Source organism: Echinops telfairi, unplaced genomic scaffold (genome assembly GCF_000313985.2).
Source record: "Echinops telfairi isolate 266 unplaced genomic scaffold, ASM31398v2 ScPeMD7_31;HRSCAF=116, whole genome shotgun sequence".
NCBI lineage: Eukaryota > Metazoa > Chordata > Mammalia > Afrosoricida > Tenrecidae > Echinops > Echinops telfairi.
Window position 1 is genome coordinate 40,507,958 of NW_022103928.1, and position 20,068 is coordinate 40,528,025.

The following is a 20,068-nucleotide window of genomic DNA, read 5'->3' on the forward strand; positions in this document are numbered from 1 at the left end:
TCCAAGATCACTCAGGTCAGAGATTTAAAGTCCATACGGCTCCTGCTACATTCTGCCATTATTCTAACAAAACAAAATCAAGGTTACAAAGCACCCTCTCCTCAAGTCTAAAAATGCTTTCTTCTACCATTTTTATCTCTACGGGAATGGGGCGGGGGTGGCACGTATCCGGAAAACTGAGATGCACTGGGACTCCATGCCATGCTTGTAACTGAAGGGTGAACCAGTAAAAGGTCTAGAGTTGTGTCTGACCACACAAGATCGTCTATATATTATTGCTGATTTTATTTACCTGTTTAGAACTCAGCGGTAGAGGTCATCTATACAATAAAAAGTAATCCACTGGCATAGAGTATCTTATCAATAAAAGACATTTTCTAAAATTATGTGTCTATGAACAAGTTCAGTGGGGATTGGCTGCTGACATAAAAGTTTCGAACCAAGAGAACCCTCTGGAGCAGTTCTGCTTTGTGCCACGTGAGTCACAGGCAATCTGATACGGAGTTTGTTTTCGTTGGTATCATTGAAATTAAGTAATATTAATACAGTTATTATACAAAAATAACTAAATTATTCAATTCTTCAGTTAAGAAATCTCCTAGTGTTCCCTGACCCCGCCCAAGATCATTCATTTCAGTGAACATTTAAAATTTGAAGCTTATTGAGATACACATTATAGCAAATATATATCATATAAGAAAACATTTATCATCTTAGCTATTTTTAGGTCTAGAATTCAGTGTAATTATATTCACAGTGTTCTGCAACCACCACCAGTTTCAAAAATTTTCCTTTACCCTTCACACAAAGTAGTATCCTTCATCAAAAATGATCCCATCTCCCCTTCCTCCACACCTAGTAACATCAACACTTTGGTCTCGACATACTGATCTACTGTAGATATGCTACATGTTTTACCAATTTAAATAAGAAATGGAATAAATTCTAACTCACAAATAATGCCCCCAAAGTCCTATAACTTAAAGGCCTCCGAGGGAGACAACAAACACGGTGTGATACCTACATGCCTCAGACCTTGCCGCTGGGGACACTGCATTCTACTGTTACTCGGCTGAGGCTGAGCCGTCTGCATATGAGGCCGAAACTGTGGCTGAGACATGGGCATCAGAGGAGGAGGAGGAACAGAAAGGTGGTGGTGGTGCTGGTGCTGGTGCTGCTGAGGTTGATGTGGAGGCTGGTGCTGTGGCTGATGCTGTGGCTGGTGAGGAGGCTGATGCTGGGGAGGAGGTTGGTGTGGAGGCTGATGTGGTGGTTGGTGTTGGGGTTGAAGCGGGGGCTGGTGCTGATGATGCTGGGGCTGCTGCTGATGCTGAGGTTGCTGCTGTTGAGGCTGAGGTTGATGTGGAGGTGGCAATGGAGGATGCAGTGGCCCCTGCAGGTTCAAAAGAAAAGAAAAGCAGGAGTTTGTAAATGTAGATCCTAGTTATATTTCAATTCAGTCACTCAACACAGAAATTTTAAATGGTATTACAACTTCATGTTAGATTTATTGACAATAATACTATCTTAAATACAGTAAAAAGCCAAAACGATCTTAAATTTTATTTGTCCTAAATCCTTTTAACTCAGTCATTCCATACTGTTAATCTTAAGTAACTAAAAATGCCAGCCAACACTTGGCCTTCAGGACATTGTCTACAGCACTGTTTACATACCAAAATCTTAAAGGGTGAGGAGAGACACACACACGTGCAAACACAGACCATCATAAAGCATAATCTTGTGACGTTTATAACGAGGTATGATGTAAGAACTCACTGCCATTGAGTCAATTCTGACTCCCAGCAACCCTGTAGGGCAGGGTAGAACTGCCCCTGGGGGTTTTGGACTCTTCGTGGGCATAGACGATCTCATCTTTCTGCCATGAGTAACTGCTAGGTCAAACTGTTGACCTACATCATTAGGGCTCCTTTTAAAAATGATGTCGTGATGAAAAATTCACTGCCACAAAAACAATAATGATGTATTAAGTGAGGACGGGGTGGGAAGGCATGGTAATGAGAATGCATGCATTAAAAAAAGACCGAAATCATACATATACAAATGTGTGGTGATTGTTTTTAGGTGATCAGATTATTAAATTTATATTAGCATTTCTACAATAAAGATGAATTGTAAAGAAAAATTAAAATCTTTTACTCTGCTTTAACACCTTAAATAATAATCACCTGTTTTTAGACACATATTCTATTGTGTTTCTAAAGGAATGAGTGAAGCATATCATCACAGATGTATTTATACAACAACAAACTTAAAAGAAGAAATACACTGGGTAAGAAAGATGACAAATCCTGAAGTTGATCTATGAAACATGATTCCACCAGCAGAGGGCACTCAAGTCAAGAGTAAGAAAGAGTATGGAGCGATAGTATTTTCTTATGTGTGATGCTCAATCACAGGTTCCGGTTCATACATATGTAAGTTTATTCCAAACAAAACCTGCTTAAGCACGTCTCTGGGCTCAGTGAATGACTGAAGACAAGTGCTCTCAGTAACACACTTGTCTTGTTAGGGTGCCTTAAAAAGAAAACCAGTCCAATCAAAACAATGGCTCCTGAGTCTATCTGCTGGACCAGTTTGCATGACTGCTCTGAAGGACCCAAAGTGGTACTACTGATACATTTTCTAGAAGGTCATGGGAAAAGCATAGGGGCTATATTATAAGAAAGGAGTTTAAAGAAAATTGAAAACTGCACTGGTGAAAAGACTAGGAAATTTTTATTCATCATGACAATGCACCTGGTCCCATCCGAGTTTCATTGGGAAACCTTACCTCATCTACAGCCATGATCTAGCCCATTTCAGGCTTTTGTTCCCGAAGCTCAAAAAAACCTTCATATTAACACTACACGAGTCCCTCGAGGGTGTCAGAAATGTCATTTTGACACGACACAGAGGGCGCTGAATTCTTTGGAAAGGTTCCCAAACTCACTTCTACCAAGTCAATTCCAACTCATACGCAAACTACAAAGGACAGAGCAGAACTGCAACGGGGCTTCCACAAGCATGCACGTTTATGGGAGTAGAAAGTTCATCTTTCTCCCACGGAGCAGCTGGTGTTTTCCCAAGGTGACCTTGCAGTTAACAGCCCAATTCACTACTCCCTCGGAATTTTACAGACTTAGATGGAGACATGCCAAGAAAGAATAGCAGTAACTTCTTGTTATTTTTGCTTAATAACGGCTTCTATGATTTTGAAGCAATTCTTTTTAACTTGTTCTCATATAGTGTAAGAATATAATTTACAAAGTTGTCTACTTCTATTAGCATAAACCTTTTAAGAAACATTCAACGATGAGCAAATGTATTTTACTAACAGTACATTCCTTTAAAAATCTTAGTATATTTTTCTCATTGCTTAAAAGGACATATCTTTCCATTTCTCCTCTTCTTATGGAGATAAACAACAATTCCAAGAAAGTTGTCTTTTAATATACAGCACATTTAAGGTAAATATCCTTATTCTTCAAATAATGTCAATTAGATCACAATAAAAAAAATGGAAACTTCACTTTTATGATTTACAACGAAACATGAAGTTTCAAGTGTTCCTCGGGATACATACCTGCAGATTAGGCTGTGCATGTGTTGGTAGAAATGGCTGTCCTGGGCCAGGCAAGAACGGCTGTCTGGGAGGAATAAAAGGCCGTGTATTTGCTGATCCTGGCGGGCTAAAGTGAAGAATCCCCACTGGGCCTGGAGGTTGAAGGTTTGGTCTTACAGGCCTTTCTCTCGGAAATCCTGGCTGCTGTCCTTGTTGATTAAATGCGGGTCCAGGCTGAGTGAACGGTAAAGAACTCGGAGTAGGAACAGGATGAGTACTGTTAAGAAGTGTGGGAGGAGGTGGAGGTGGAGGTGGACTCCTTTGTTCCAGAAAAAGATGACTTGGAAACCTTGGTTCACCTGAAACTAAATGGTGGTACAATCAACATTACCTCCTGGGTTATAAACACATACATTTCTTAGAAGAAAAAAGAAAATATGTTGCTTTATTATAGCCCAAAGTTACAGGATATGTTTGGAGACAAATTAGAATTCTATGTTTTTCCTTTTATTTCTAAACTTTTTCATTAGTTCTAGTCTACTAATGTTTTCTTCTTTTATGAGATCTCCACATTTCAGATATCAAAAATACCCAATTTCAGCATCCAATATGAGAGAAAGACAAAGACAGAATAGCCATGGTATAAAGCTGAGAATCTTAACAAAATCCCCGAAATTCAATTAGAAATTATAAGTGTGTGTGTGTGTGTGGGGAACCTGTGTTATGTCACTTTCGTTATCTACCTCCTAAGAAAAAAGGGTCCCGTTCCTGAGGAGGGGGGGGCGCTCTCCACTGGTCCTGAAGAGGAAGCCGTGGGGGCTGGTTAAAATTATTGGGAACAGGTCCAGGTGTATGCTGTGGAAATTCCGGAGGGCCCTGGAGAACAAGAAGAAAATAGTATGAAAAGTCAGAAAAAACAATCCATAAATTTCACAAATATATACATGGTTCTAAGTTTTCCTCCAGAACATATCAAGTAGTTTATCAGCTATATTCCATATAATTGGGAATCAAAATAGATTCTGTCACAATAAACTAGTCAAAAAGCAAAAATGCCGTATCTAGAAGTTAATTCAACATTTCAATATGACTATAGCACCACAAGAATATTATTTTCTAAGCTTCTTGAAATCCATACAATTACTGACCTTCTTTGCCATTAATCTGAAAGACTAAATGTCTACTTTGGGCACTCTTGACATTTATCTTCTCAAACCAGGCTGTTCTTTGCTACCTATTTAACACAACCATAGCTATGGCAATGAAACTGCTTTCCTTCAAAAGAATAAAAAGAAATTCAATGTGAACCCTAACAAAACATCAGTAATCTCTGATGAAACAGAAATGTAAACTATTTAAGAAACCAAATTACTTCGAAAGAAATTACTATACAGATTCCTTTAGATTAAAAAAATTCAAACAAACAGTTTTCAATAGCTATATGCTACTCGAACTCTGGAGAGACAAATTAAAATTACACCCATTTTTCTATCAGTTTTTCAACGATTCAGGGAATATTTAAAGCTATCCATATTTACATTCTTTAAAACCACATTTTTTAAAAAGTCCCATGTTTTCACATTTTCAAAAAAGGAATTCATTAATTTCTGTATATCATCAAAATAATTTACATCCAATAACCCCTTATTCTCTGAAACAAAGCCAACCTTTTTCATCTTTAAAGTCACACTCCTGTCTTACACACTTAAAATTCTACCTTATCAATATTCTTATTACCTAATAAAATTAGCTTCTCCCACTAAATGACTTTTTTTTTGAAATGACACTACTTTAAACTACATTTGCGTTCCTTCTCCCTTTAAAAACCTGCCAACCCATGTTCAGGTCCATTGCTAAAGACAAGCACAGTGAAGAAGATATGGCAAAAATGAACACGAGTATAATAACCAAAAGGTCAACAATTATTTTAAAGCAAAGATGAGAGACAATAAAGTAACAAGGAAAGTAGAGTACTGAAAATGAAGCAACCAGAATACAATTCAAGAACACGCGTACACATGTGGAAAATATAATTAATGCAATCCCATTGGACAACCTGTGTAAAATTTGTCAATGGGAACATAAACTTTTCACTGAAAACAGAATATTAAATGACACTAGTATAAATACCACAGGATCCCTGGTGAGGAAGAAGTTATGCATTGAACTGTTAACCCCAAGGTTAGGAGTTCAAAACCATCAGCTGCTACTCAGGAGAAAGATGAGGTTTTCTACTCTCTTACAGAGTGACAGTCAAAACCCACAAGGAGCAGTTCTACCAAGTCCTATAGGGTCTCTAGGAATCAGAATTGTTTGGATGTGAGTGAGTGAGTGAGTGAGTGAGTGAGTGAGTGAGTGAGTGAGTGAGTGAGTGTATAAATACCAAAACTTGTAAGAATGAAGGTAATAAATATGAAGGAATATTTAAAACATTATACCATAATAAAAAAAGAGGTATGTATGGAAATAATGTGAAACAAAAAATCTAGAGCATAAATTCTTATCTTTGCCTACTGTTTTTGGGTGAAATAAAAGAAATCCTTATCTTATCAATATTTGATATTTAGAAGTTTTTTGACTCTTGGCAAACATATTAATTAGCAAAGTAATAAACATAAGTACTTAGGGCTGTAAAACATATACACATTGCACTCATATTTAATTAGAAAGTTTTGTACTCCTAATAAATATATACATTTCATCATAATATTCATTAAGTCTTTACTCATATGGTGCTTTGATGTGGCTATTTTAAAATATTATTTTTACTTTTATCAAAACATGATAAAAACGTGTTCCGACCTAATGCCGGGGGCTTAAGTGGAGAGGAAATGTTCTGAGAATGATGAGGGCAATGAATGTACAAATATGCTTTACACAATTGATGTATGTATAGACTGTGATAAGAGTTGTATGAGCCCCTAATAAAATGATTTATAAAAAATTTTTAAAATAATAATTAAAAAAAAAATTTTAAGGCAAAAAAAACCCACCGTATTCCTAATAGGATAGAATATTATATATTGCAACTTATTAAATTAGTAGGTTCACTGGACTTGCCCCTGCCAAGTTTTACTTAAAAAAAGACCCCTGTTTTTGGTTGAAATCAATGAAACGGGTGTGTGGTTATTTGTGTTCTCTCTCCCTCTAACAGTATTTCTGCAAAAACTTTTACTTTTCTAGTTGTAACATATATCAACTTTATTCAGGCATATTACAGGGCAGAAAATTAGTTGATAGATCTTTTCTAGTTGTAGTCTTTGTACTGCCCACAAAATGGCTGCTTGTAACCCACCAAGATTGGATGAGATAATAACGTAAATAAGATGCATGGGACCCTACCAAGGGACTGGTCGGTTTTGCCATCCCACTAGGCTGAAAATAAGCCACGCCAAAGGCAGACAGATGGATTGCATAACCACCCCTAAAACTACACCAGGAATGGAGTGCAGCAGCGGAAGCAGGAAGCTGAGGTGCAGTGGGCATCCCAGGTCAACAGAGTGCAAAGCTCGGCGGCAGAGACAGGAGGTTTGCTGGCAGAGTGTGGGGTCTTCGGGCACTGGGGCCATGAGAAGGAGATGGTGTCAACATTGGTGAAAATGCCACAGAACGGAGGTGTGTCTGACTCCACCCCATGGACCAAATCTGAGCTGCTGCTGATGGTGATTCACTCTTAGATGAGGTCAAACTCTTAGACTGCATCACTCTGACACGCATATAAAGATTTCATAACATTATTTAATGTAATCTTCAATATGTTCTGAAGGATAATAAAATGACATGGTTATTATTTTGACAAATAAAACAAAAATTCACCGCCTTCTATTTTGCACAGAGATTTGACAAGTCCGACTACCTCTAATATATTCAATTTGATTATACAAATTAACAAGGGCTGACCCAAAGCAAATTTTTTTTCATATACGTTTCAAAATTGTTTTTATGTATACTTGACTTGGCATTTCTTACAAAAGGACGATAATTTTTTCCCCAAAATGCATAAATACAGAAGGGACCATATAAGATACATTGAACTAATTTGAACTGAAAGTTGCAAAACCTATACACCAAAACTCTGTCACTTAGTTAAGAGAGACAAAACACCACAGTGTAAAGAAAACAAAACAAAAATTAATGGCTATAAAGGTCAATTGCTGAAATTGCTGAAATTTCTAACTCTTTTTAGAAGGAAAATTTGTATACTGTAGTCACAAACAGATTTTGGCTTCTTAATTCAGAAAACTAATCTTAACAGTTATCTGAACACAAGAACAAAAAAGGTAGAGGCCAACTTGAAGTCTGGGTAAAGGGGTTTTGAAGCAAGGGACAGGTCCCGAATGATCAAACAGAAAGGCATAACAGTAAGAATATGAATTTCCACTTAGCAAATATTTTCGGCCTTTTTGTACCTCACTCAATATGCCTGACCACTCCCTACTCTACAGCTACTACACAATCTCATGTAATTTAAATAAGTCATGCCATTGAATCTAACCTAAGCCAGCCACAAATCAATGCTTTACCAGGATTTACTTTGCTAAAAGCCAATGAAAGCTAAAAGAATCCTAGGTCCACTGGCAGAGATAAAGGATCAGGGGACCAAGGAATACCTGATGAGAAAACAGGATTTCTACATTTGTTGTTCATTTAGTGTGTGGTAAGTCCTTTGTCCACATGACCTCATTATACACGTGGCACTGAAGGTAAGGCCATGAGTCCCATTTCACAGCTGAGAAAATTGGAACTTACTTCAGATGTGAAACCATTTGCCCAAAATCACACTATCTTAGTAGTTTAAAATTATATTATATTCACTCAACCAGAGATTTCAATATTCAAGAAAAACAACTCGAACTTGCACAAAGATGTATTTTATTTCTGACAAATGCAAATATGGAAACAGCTTCAACTTACCTAAGTTTTATTAAAACTGGGGATTTTAAAACATGACGAGAGTAGTTTGCCCCCAATTCTAACCGAAATATCCGGAAACTTCCTAAAATCATGTTTATACCTCAGCCCAAAGGAGAAATCCCTGTGTATGAAAAATGCCTCTTTTACAATCCTCTCTATCGACCCATCATTTCCTCCTGTCTCTACTTCACTTTCCCAGCTTCCTGACCTCAGAACCTTGCTCCTTCGGTTTCTGGAGATCCTTGCACTCAAGCCATAAGTCAGTCCAAGGGTCCGGCTTCTCTACCCCTGTATCCCAACTCCTACCTACAGACTGAGAAGATCTCATTACTTGAAATCAGTATCACTAAAGTGTATGTTTAATGTTAACTGGTTAATGTCACTTGGGTAAAGTTTTTTTGGGTTTTGTTTTTTTTTAACCTGTCCCTGGTCAGCTCCTTCATCCACCCATCATATAATAATTTAAAATGTTTGGCCATTTTCTAGTCCCTTCTCCCACCATGTTACCTCTCTGATAAGAGATTACCAGGGACTGTGTTAAGGCACACCATCATACAAGCAGTCCCATGTAGTCCCCATAGCCTCTGGACTCTCCTACTGTACTTCTACCCTTTCTGCTTTCTACCTTTCTAGCATAAACAATGTGCCTGCTGCTAACTTTTAGTACCAGTTTATTTGTTCAAAACATTTATATTCTCACTTTATCTACCACTGCATTTGGTCAGTTTTTCATTTAAAAAAACAAAAGCAGTGAATTTTAAGAGATTCAAAGTATTAGTCTACTGACTTGTTGACAAGTTTTCGACCTTAACTACAGTCAGCATATTTTAGGGCTCATAACTCATTAGCTCCATCAGTCACCACTATGCTAATGAGCTGAGAAAAAAAGCACAGATATAGGGAGAAGGTGTCAGAAAGAAGGAAGCGAACAAAGCATTCAGTTATGAAGAGGGAAGAGACCTTTGGGTAATTTCCATTTAGCCCTTAAAGAATGTAGCTATTAGAATTGTAGAAATCATTATTAGTGTGAAAACTTTTTGCCAGTTTTCAACTGTTTGACCCATTTCAACAAAGAGTATAGTCAAGCTGAATTTATTTAGTTGCTTAGAAATAAGAGGCAATTATACACTACTACTAGTTGATTGCAGGGAGGCAATTATACACTACTACCAGTTTACTGCAGGGAGGCAATTATACACTACTACCAGTTTATTGCAGGGAGGCAATTATACACTACTACCAGTTTATTGTAGGGAGGCAATTATACACTACTACCAGTTGATTGCAGGGGTTCAGCAAAAAAAGAGGAAAGCCCTTGATGAGATGGCCTGACACAGTAGCTACAAGAACAGGTTCAAAGTTAACAATTTTGAGGATGGTGCAGGACCTGGTAGTGCATCATTCTGTTGTACACAGTGTTGCTATGAGATGGAATGGACTCAGTGGCTTTTAGCAATGACCAATAAGTCTTCGCTTTTCTCCTATTTCAGCTAAGCTACGTGGTTGTTCGTTTCTATTGCGGTTACCTAGTGGTTACATTTTGCTTTCACTTTATCTCCATTTTGTGCTACCAATAAATAAAAGGCAGAACTCAATCTAAGGAGAGGAAAACAGAAGACTTCTGTAGCTTTTAACCAGTTGTCATGGAAGATAAGGAATGCCAGGTTCTCCTTTACGTCTTTGATTTTGCCCAAAATCAAAACATGCTAACAAAGGTTTCTGAGCTGTCTTTGCTAATAAACGGTTTTCGTCATTATTTAATATGTGAAGTGCTGCTATGTATTGCTGCATGGCTCTTGTAACGCTGAATTAGTAATGCACTGAAACACACTTCCATTTCTTATGAAATACGCAGTTATGATGACAAGTCAAAAAATGTTGCTATAAAAATCAAGGCAACCTGACTGGACAGAGTAAGTAAACGTCCAGTAACTGTTGCTCCTCATCTCCCCAGCTATACCCTTGTGAAGGCGGGCTTCGAGGTGATCCTTCCTCCAAAACCCTCCCAAGACTTCCGCAGGCTTTGCCTTATACCGCGGCAAAGCAGCAATTTTGGCACCATCGGGGGACTGAGATCATGTCCCTTTTAAATGGTTTTTGAGTCTGGTGAACAAAAGGGAGACTGAAAGGAGGCAAGAAGAAGAAAATTCTGAAGGAGCAAGATCAGGGCTGTAAAGTGGACAGGGTAAAGTGTCCCAAGACAATTCGCACAGGACAGCTCTCACTACTCTCCAACAATGAGCAGGTGTGTTGTCATGACTGGAAACAGTTCCTTGGTGTGTTTTCTATGCAGTTTTCTATTTTCTTCCAACTTCTTCTTCACAAGTCCCTGTGATCATCCAATGTCCTTCCTTCAAGACAATCTATCAAGAGGGCCCTTGGAAATCCCAAAAACATTCTGAGTGCCTGTGACACTTTAAGCTGACTTCTCTGGCCCTGCCTGGAACGGGCCAGATGATCCCCCTTGGAAGCCTGTGTTTGGGGTGATCTGTTTTTGCTGGCACCCCTGGAGAGATTAATTCAAACATATTACTGAGAGAAGAACTTGTCTGCAGCCACCCACTAATTGCAGACACGTCTAGGGACAACTGGCTTGGAATAAGCCTGTGTGTGTATGAGCTGTAACCCTACTACCAATGCGTTCTGACTTACTCTTGTACTTCTAAATGCCATGACTGCGTTTTAGTGCTTCAAGTTTCCTCCTCTATTGCTACAGCTGGGAACAGACCTGGTCAGGTGGCTGCCCCAACAGGAACCGGGACTCATTCTAAGCCTGTTAGAGTCCGTTTCAAGTTCTCTAAAAGATAGGTTTTCTCATTACAGATAAGGCAAAATATAACAGAAAAAGTAAGGATAGTTTCTACTCCGTTGTAAGCCTGCTAAGCGTTGATTTTTCACGCTGTCACGGGTTGAGATCATAGAAAAGTATTCTTTTCTTAACCCCTTTATCTTGGGTCTTAAAAAGTGGTAGTTAATATATTATGACAATGAACTCAGAGAGTGATGTGGCTACATTTTCATCAAAAACTTCAAACTGCCTGAAAACTTGGTACATTACTTCTTGGGTTTCTAAGTACTATCAGATATTTTAAAAATTCATAAATTCTTAACTTTTTTGCATTATATTAAAAATACATGGGGATTATAAACTTTGGCCATTCCTTAGAATTTTCAAGTTGTGATTATCATCTTTACCTCAAGCTTCCTTTCATTTTACAAAATCACCCATTTATTGTCTAAATGCATACATTCAAACATTCAAATTTTAGCAATATATATAGCAAAGTCCCCACATTCTCTCTCAAGTAACAAGGAATACTTGGCTACACTCAGTAGTACATAACGCTTTAAAATACACCAGTCCTAATGACTAAAAACTTTATTTAAAGTAGAACATAATGTTTTAAAACACATCAGTAGTAATGACTCAAAACTTTATTCTAATTTCTAGATGACCTTTTCATATTCCGTTTAGGAAGAACAATACTTAGAATCTATTCTAAATACACTTTGTAACTAAAAACGTGGACTAGCCTGATTGGGTTCTGGTCCAGCTTTGTATTACAGCCCTATCATTCACTTAGTAGCCCTATCTCAAATTCCCAACTCGGGCTCATGTTATAGCAACCTCAGGTCCTCCCCATACCATTAATAGCTCAGGTTAAATATTACTAGAAATAACAGTGATCCCCTAGTGTGCAAATACTGTCTATAGTACCTCATCTGATCTTTACAACAGTTCTATGCTCTAGGTGTTCTCTTTACAAAATTCCTTCAACAATTTAAACACCTTGTACAGAATAAAGTTTAAAAGTAGCAGAGCCTGGATTCAAACCCAAGTTATCTAACTCCAGAGGATATGCACTTAACCATTATGCTATATATAACTTGTTATAAATGAGAAGCTGTAGAGATTTACCTACATATTTCCTTCCTGGTCTAAATGTTTTATAATCATGCATGTATATGTAACATGCTATATGTGTATTTTAGAACGAAGAAAACTACAAAATGCTAGATCAAGCCAAAAGTCAGACAGTCATAGAAATTCTGTGCCAGAGTAAAAGCAAGGAGCAGGGTTGGTTTCCACAGCAGGCGATCCATTTGCGCCAAAGAGAAGCTGAAATAACACTACTGGCCTTTTATGATTAGAGATCCACACAAGAGACACCTTTATCAGTAAATAGATCAGATACAATCAGGAGGAAGTCATGGCGCATCTTTTCCAAGATGACAACTGCTTGCATGTTGGCCAGTGGTCGGATGATCAGAAAAGAGGGGCCAGATCACAAAAGACACTATTAAGAAACTCAGTGATTGATTCATAAAATAAACAGAAGAAAAAGGCTATTTCCTTTGAGATGTCAGATAATGCACATAAGGGGTGAAATTCTTCTATAAAGATGTAGAATCTTGTCATGGTCAAAAATATGCTTCAATGGATGCTAGGGTTTGGCCCATGAGGAAATGTTGAAACTTTTGAACTCTAAAGTCCTAAAACCTATTAACGGAATGCTGTCAATCTTACCGTTTTGATCGAGATAGGATGTTTCAGAGAGAAGGCATCATTAAACTACAACTACAGGTGCCATCTGTTTTTTCCTTTTCCTCTTACAGCTTAAGATTCTGTTTAGTTAAAAGTTTAGTACATAGAAAAGACTGCTAGTTGCTTACTTAGTATAAAATTTCAATTCTTCTTTATAAATTACAGACTCAATTTTATTCAGGAAACAATATGTCTAGCTAACAGATTACATATAAGGGGGCCTCAAAATGTCTGTAGGAAAATCCCATTATCCTTCCATTTCATTTTACCATGAGCTTTTTGAAGCCCGCTTGTATTCCAATTTCCTGACCACAAGGTGGTCTTGTGACTCTGTTCTGGACAACAAAATACACAGCAGTTATATGTAAATACCTGGGTGTCCTGGCCCCACCCCAAATGCACAACCCCCTTTGTTCCTATATACTGTGCGTGTGCCCATTATTTATTGGACACATTATATACAAAACTGTGCTAAGTGGAAGTTGGGGATGACTAGAGAAACACACATACCTGCCTTGATTCCTTCCCATCTTTCACTGTGTAATACCCAGCTAAGCATGCAAGTGATGGTTGAGTAAGAAAAATTATGAGTCCCAGAGAGCATCTTAGAGATGCAATTACTAACTCAGATCATTCTCAAATTTGTGCAAAAAACAATACACTTGATGTGATGTTTAAGATTACTTTTAACTGAGTTTTCTGCTGTATGCCACCTACTTCACATCCTGACACAAGACAACTAAAATGTTTTCTCTGGCATCAATACAGCCCCAAGATACACACAAAACAATTAACAGTTCCTTGAGGAACAAAAAACCTCAGGTTTATAGAGCTGAAAGATTACCCAAGGCCACAGTGTCTACAAGTGACAATTCAGGGCAACAATGCGGGTTTTCAGAGCCTTGATTTATAAAGCGTTCTTACAATGGCAGCACACAACTTCTCTTAACAAATTTACCAAAACAAATGGCTTCAAGCGTTCCAAAGTTATTGTTCACTATATATGAGGAAATGATCATTCCTCTATTAATGCCTATCATTTCCCAAGTATAAAGAATAAGAGATTACCAATTCCCTCTACCAAATGCAGATTTGAAGACTATTAGTGAGTTGTAAATACCTCACTTAACAGAACTTTAAGTACTGGGCTAAGTCTACCTTTTGAAAGAGGCTACTTTAATCCCTTGAAATAATTGCTCTGTTTTGCTTTTCTTTATATCCTCTTAAAAATTCAAAGTAAAAGTTATCATTCTTTGTGATATAATTCTTATACAAATTATACTTTCACTTTTTTGCATCTCTTGCTAATTATATGATGCTATCTATATTAATCCTATTCAGAAAGAACTGATAACTTGTTACAAAAAAAGAAAAAAGAAACGGAAAACTTTGCATAAATTGCTTAGCACAAAGTTAATCGTATAAAGCAAAGAATAAAGAAGCTCTCACAACTATTGTGTGACTTATCAGCTTCCCCCAAAGGGTCAGTCAGTATATTTTAATAAGACTAATTAAATACCTTAGCAGTGTCATTGAAACGGCATGAAATCTTTCAATAAATTACCTTTCTCTACAGCATGTTTTCATTTATTAATCTCACTTAAAATGCAAAGTATATAAGAAACCAACTGATACTTAAGAAGGGCCTCTCGCTTAATTCTGATTAAATGGGTTAAATGCAAAGAATAGAGACCACTAGTGACCCCTGACATAATTAAAATTGTAGCCCTCTATGTTAATCCCCTTATTTCCATATTCTCCATAGATTTTTTTTCCCTTCTTTTAGGTTATGCCATGCATAAATACTTATTCATTTTTCTCAAAGATACGACATTTCTATTTATAGATGCATTTTACAGATTAAGAAGACACAAACCACTATCAACTGCTCAATCTTATACTGGGAGGGGGACACTGTGGTTTTAAATACATTAAGATAAGGTTACTAGGTCAAGTAGTAAAGTAGAACATGCAGTACAATTTTAAAATCTTTTATTTCATATACTGCTTTTGATACACGTACTAAAGACTATTTATTTATATTATTTCATAAAACTAAAAGCCTTTTATGCCTGCACCCCCCAATTTTCCTCTCAAAAACCAGCCCACCTAAAGACAGGCTTCACCAGACTAAAGATTAACACGTAGTGACTGTCATAATTGTATGCAGCTACAATTTAACTTAACAAATTCGTGTGTTACTGTAGTTTAATGAGGTACAGCGTTTAGGGAGTGGATACAGACAAAGAAGGGCTTTCAACTTGGCTCCCACCTACCTTCTGTACCCACTTCTGTGAACGTAATCTAAGACTGTTTCCCTCATCTGTAAAATGGAGAAAGTAATGGCACCAACTTCATACCGTGGTTTCACATACATCTCTGAGAAAAATCTGGCACGGGGTAATCACTATATGCATTTTAAAATTTACCAACGATTTCCCACAAAATATGCAGGGGAACTATATTACTTCATTCAAAATGGTACCAATTTAAAAAGCGACGCAGTAATATCAGCTATATCAACTGAAAGTACGGCGCATCATTTGTTTTTGCATACTAATCTATTAGTACACTTACCATATGACTCCTTTCATACTACTAGGTATCTACTGAAAACTTAGGCTCACAGGAGGAGCCATGACGAGGTAGTGGGTGGTGAACTGGACTGCTAACATCAAGGTGAGCAATTTAAAATATTTAATCTCAGAACCCCACTGGGCAATTCTACCCTGTGTGGTAATCAACTCCATGGCAGTCAGAAAGCTCCTTCTGGAACCAAGGAAGCATAGCAGTTAAAGCCTCAGCTGTGAAGCAAAAGTTAAGTTGCTTGAGAGAGAAGAGTCGGTAGCTTCTGTAAAGATTGACTTTGCGGTCTTGGAAACCACAGGCAGGCAGCTGCTCTAGGTTGTCCTGTCCTATGTGACGTGGGGTTGACTAGACTGCAGTGACAGGAAAAACTCCCAACAGAAGCCAAAGAGATCTCAAATGTCTGGCACAGTACTAGGTAAAAGATTCAAAATATAACATGCTGTCTAATTCTACTTCCATGGCCCACTGATAGGATCAGAAAACAGACCCATGTGTCCAGGAGCTAGGGAGGAGAAACGGAACAGACAACATGAAGGCAGTTTCCAGTGGTGATAGTTGCTCTTTATCTTAATAGTGACAGTGATATAACTGTACGCATTCGCCAAAACTCCAGACCGGAATGCAAAAAGAAGTATATTTGATCAGTGAAAAGAAACAAAAACTAATCTTCTGGAAGAATAACTTTTAAGTATTTATTTAAGAACAAAGTAACTGTAAATCCTCTTTCTGAGCCCATATAAATATACTTAGGCACCTAACCAGAACTATGGGCCTTCAGAGAATTCTGTGAAAATATATTTTTAAAACTAGTTTGTTTTCCAGGGCACTTAATTAAAAAGGAGTGGTAGAAATTTCCTTTACCTACAGAAGAGTTCAAAGACTTTGAAACAATGCTACTGTCAACATTTCATAGGCTAAATTATCAAATAACTAGGGTGCAAATGTATGCAAGGGTTAAGCCTGCTACATATATGTCCGATAGATCTAGGTCATTTACCTAAGAAATTTCTTTCAAGGTTAACATTTTTGTCAGAAGTTTAATGCAGTGCTACTGTAAGAAAACAAACTAACAAAAAACTGCTACTGTGCTTATCAAACATTTCACAATTCAATTTTCATAATGGAGCTTTAAAGGTCAGCCAGCTACTCTTAAAAGCAACAGACACTGCTTCGGTGAGTAGTCCCCCTCCTGTGAGTTATTAGTGTGGCCGTTAGCCCATCCTGAGACCTCTATGGGACATACGCAATGCCTGCTGATAGAATAGCAAGTAAAGTTAAAGGGTTACTGAATTATATAAACCACCTTAAATAATAGCTCTTACCATAGTGTTTAGCTACTCCTGTTACTGCTGCAGATGGGAATTCATTGATATGATTAAATTTGATGGTATGATAATATATGGTAATCATGATTAATCAGAAACCCACTAGCAAATGGAGAATGTTGAGTATTATGTCACCGGCATTTTAAATTGCATTCTCTCCTTACTAGCTTGACAACATCTGACAGCTGGAAGGATCTTATACCACCAGCTCGTTACTACTTATAGATCTGATAAGAGAAGTGCCCATCACTCCTTTCCTCTCCTAAGTGCTAACAATAAGGAATTGCAGGCAAGAAGTAAAAACAGTAAAGGTTCAAAGGAAAGGCTTACCACCACCACCACCCCCCAGATGGAATAAAGTCTGGAATCACATCTGCAAGAGCTATAATCAGAAAGAAATGTAATTTGATGCAGCAGTCTCATCAAACATGATTTGCATGAACTGCCAGATAAAACACATCCAAGAAATGTCAATCACCGCCACCTGATACCGTGTATTCTGTTAACTGAAAACAGAATGCTACCTGTGATTTGCTCTAACTTCAGAGTAAACACAAATGCAAATTTCACTTATTGGTTTTACCTAATAATATAATTGCTAAGATTAACTGACACCTGAGTATATTCCTTTTAACCCTTAATTTTTATTTCTAATTTAAACAAAAAGCACTATTTGGGACTGAACTGGTTACCCTGGAATATCAGCATTTACCTGTCACATCAATGAAAAATCAAAAGGCTACAATAGAGTTCAAAGTGCCCTGGGTGAACAATCTTTAAAACTAAAGAGTTACTCTGAATTTGTTGGTATGCTTATTATGAACAGTAATTACATTAAAACAGAAACAGGTTAGCAAAATCTCAAAGCAACTTAAAGGTTTCCATATAATCAACATTTTATTGTTATGATGTTTAAATGGGCAAACTTTTAGAACTATACAAATCTTTTTGAGAACAAATACATAACTGAAAAATCTTATTAATGATAGCACTTAAAATTTTTAAATTAATGACCAAAAACATAGGGACCCTTTGGAGTCAAAGACCGTGAACCCTGCACGCTGGGACTTGACAGGGCTGCCTTTGTGTTTCCTGGCATAAGGTGTTCTGCTGCTGCTCATTTTCGTGAAAAGTATTTGATTTTTCTCCCTTTGATAGGCTTCTGCCTTATACAAGTCTTGCCTTTTACAGGTTTCACTGTACTTGCTCGTTTGCGAAAAGGTAAAACTAGACCCCTGAACCCCCCACCCCTCCTATCCCACTACTTTATTTGAAAGAAAAAACTTTAAAATTTAACTGTCTTATTAAATCATATTTCAATATCTGACATTGTTGAAGACTCCCTAAGCAAATGGACTGGTAGTGGGTGCATAAAAATAATAAGGGTGGGGGGAGGGAGGAGTTGAAATAGAGAAGGATGTTATGTCATTCAATTAAAACCCTTTTCAATTCTAAGGGTATATGTTTATGTAACATGCTAATAAATCAGCTCTTATAAGTACCTATTATTTAACTGTGACATATTTGCAAAAGATTGATATTCTAGTATGAAAATGGTATGAAAAAATGAGAGAGCTTCAAAATGTGGAAAAACTGAGTGAAAATGGAATTTTTCCACAAACATTTTTAAGTGCTCCTCATAATCATTCTCTGATTTGCTACCAATCAACCCATGTTTTTGTTTTTGTTTTTGATCAACCCATGTTTTATATCTGGGGAAAAACTGACTGAAAAATAAAATGATCACTGGGAATAAAAGAGCTAAGAAGAATAAGAAATGTTTCAAAATTCAGGAATCACTGCTGTTATCTGTAATTGAAACTAAATAGAAAAATCTAAGTTTTTAAGTGTAAAATAAGTTACTAAGTGCTTCGCGGAACTCGTCAAACAAGTGCACATGGGAAGGAGTGGCAGTCTTGTGCAGCGACTGCTGATACCAAAGAAGGGGACGGGAGAGAGCTCCAGGAGCGTAAGGAAGTTCTTCCAAAATGAAAGGAAATAAGGACTCTTCTGACAAGTTTGCCATTGTAACATTCAAATGTTTGTTTTAAATAGTGCTTATTCAATTCTCTAATACTTACTAATGGGATATTAAAATACTAGTCTTCCTACATCAAGTCTAATCTAGAATATCATACTTTGGCCTACAATTTTAATTTTAAAAATAATGTAAAATATCAATTCCATGCTGAGTTGTACATAATATGCTACTTAAAGGTCTCTATGGTTTTTCTAATTCATAAAAATTATCATCAAAATTGGCTTTTACAAACAAGTCCAAGCAGGTGCATACAATTCTTATTTTATCTTACTTTATACTGAAAGAAAACAGTGAAGGTGATAGTGATAAAGAATTTGTTGCACGTAGGTATTGGTTCCATCATTTCAAAGTAAGACAAATTTATAGTAACATTAAAGAGTATGAAGCAATTGAGCAAAAAGTCAGATGTTCGTAACCTGGGAGCTTAATGTACAGTTGAGTGTACGTTACAAATACTGCTGAATTTTACATGCAGCAACTATTGAGATGGTCTGTTTTCCTGTGAACAGGAGCCTGGTGTTTGGCTGCAACCAAAAGATCAGCAGTTTGAACGCACCAGCAGCTCCACAGGGAAAGGTGGGATCGTCTGCTTGCATCCTGGGATGTTAGAGTCACAGACGCTCTGTCGGACAGTTCTCCATACTGCAGACTTGCTATCAGCTAGAATCTACTCGACAATGCATTTAGTTTTGCTGTGTACATTATCAACCACAAAATAAATGAAGTAAAATGCTTTTTCCTAAACTACTGATTTTACGTAGGGTACCTAAGTCACATAACAGCACAATATAAAAGTGCTGTGTACACTTCTTCAACAAACATGATTTTCACCTCATGTACAATTGGCCCAATCCTAGGTTTTTAACATTGAGTACAAGCAGACTTGGACTCTGCACCCACGGATTTTATCTACAGACATTAATCACACGACCGCTGATGAACTTACAATACTAAAATAAATAAGCTGGGCATGCACTATGAATAAACTGAATAATTTGTCTGTCATAAGAACAATGGGAGATATTAAAGAGTTCTAAACGGGGTGGGGGAGGGATGACAAGATCGCGTTATGTCTTGCTTTTTCTCAA

The 20,068-nt window shown here is 37.2% G+C and overlaps 1 protein-coding gene across 4 annotated transcripts in view; it reads right to left on the bottom strand.

Annotated features, from left to right (window-relative positions):
* Nucleotides 1–20,068, bottom strand: part of RBM33 (RNA binding motif protein 33) — a 155,557-nt gene that overhangs the window by 51,405 nt on the left and 84,084 nt on the right. For all 4 annotated transcript variants that reach the window (XM_045290092.1, XM_045290091.1, XM_045290090.1 and 1 more), the window contains 3 exons: nucleotides 4,309–4,441; nucleotides 3,587–3,930; nucleotides 1,025–1,393 (listed from right to left, as the gene is read on the bottom strand). In XM_045290092.1, the coding sequence (XP_045146027.1) occupies nucleotides 1,025–1,393; nucleotides 3,587–3,930; nucleotides 4,309–4,441 (846 nt within the window). The remainder of the gene's footprint in view (nucleotides 1–1,024; nucleotides 1,394–3,586; nucleotides 3,931–4,308; nucleotides 4,442–20,068) is intronic.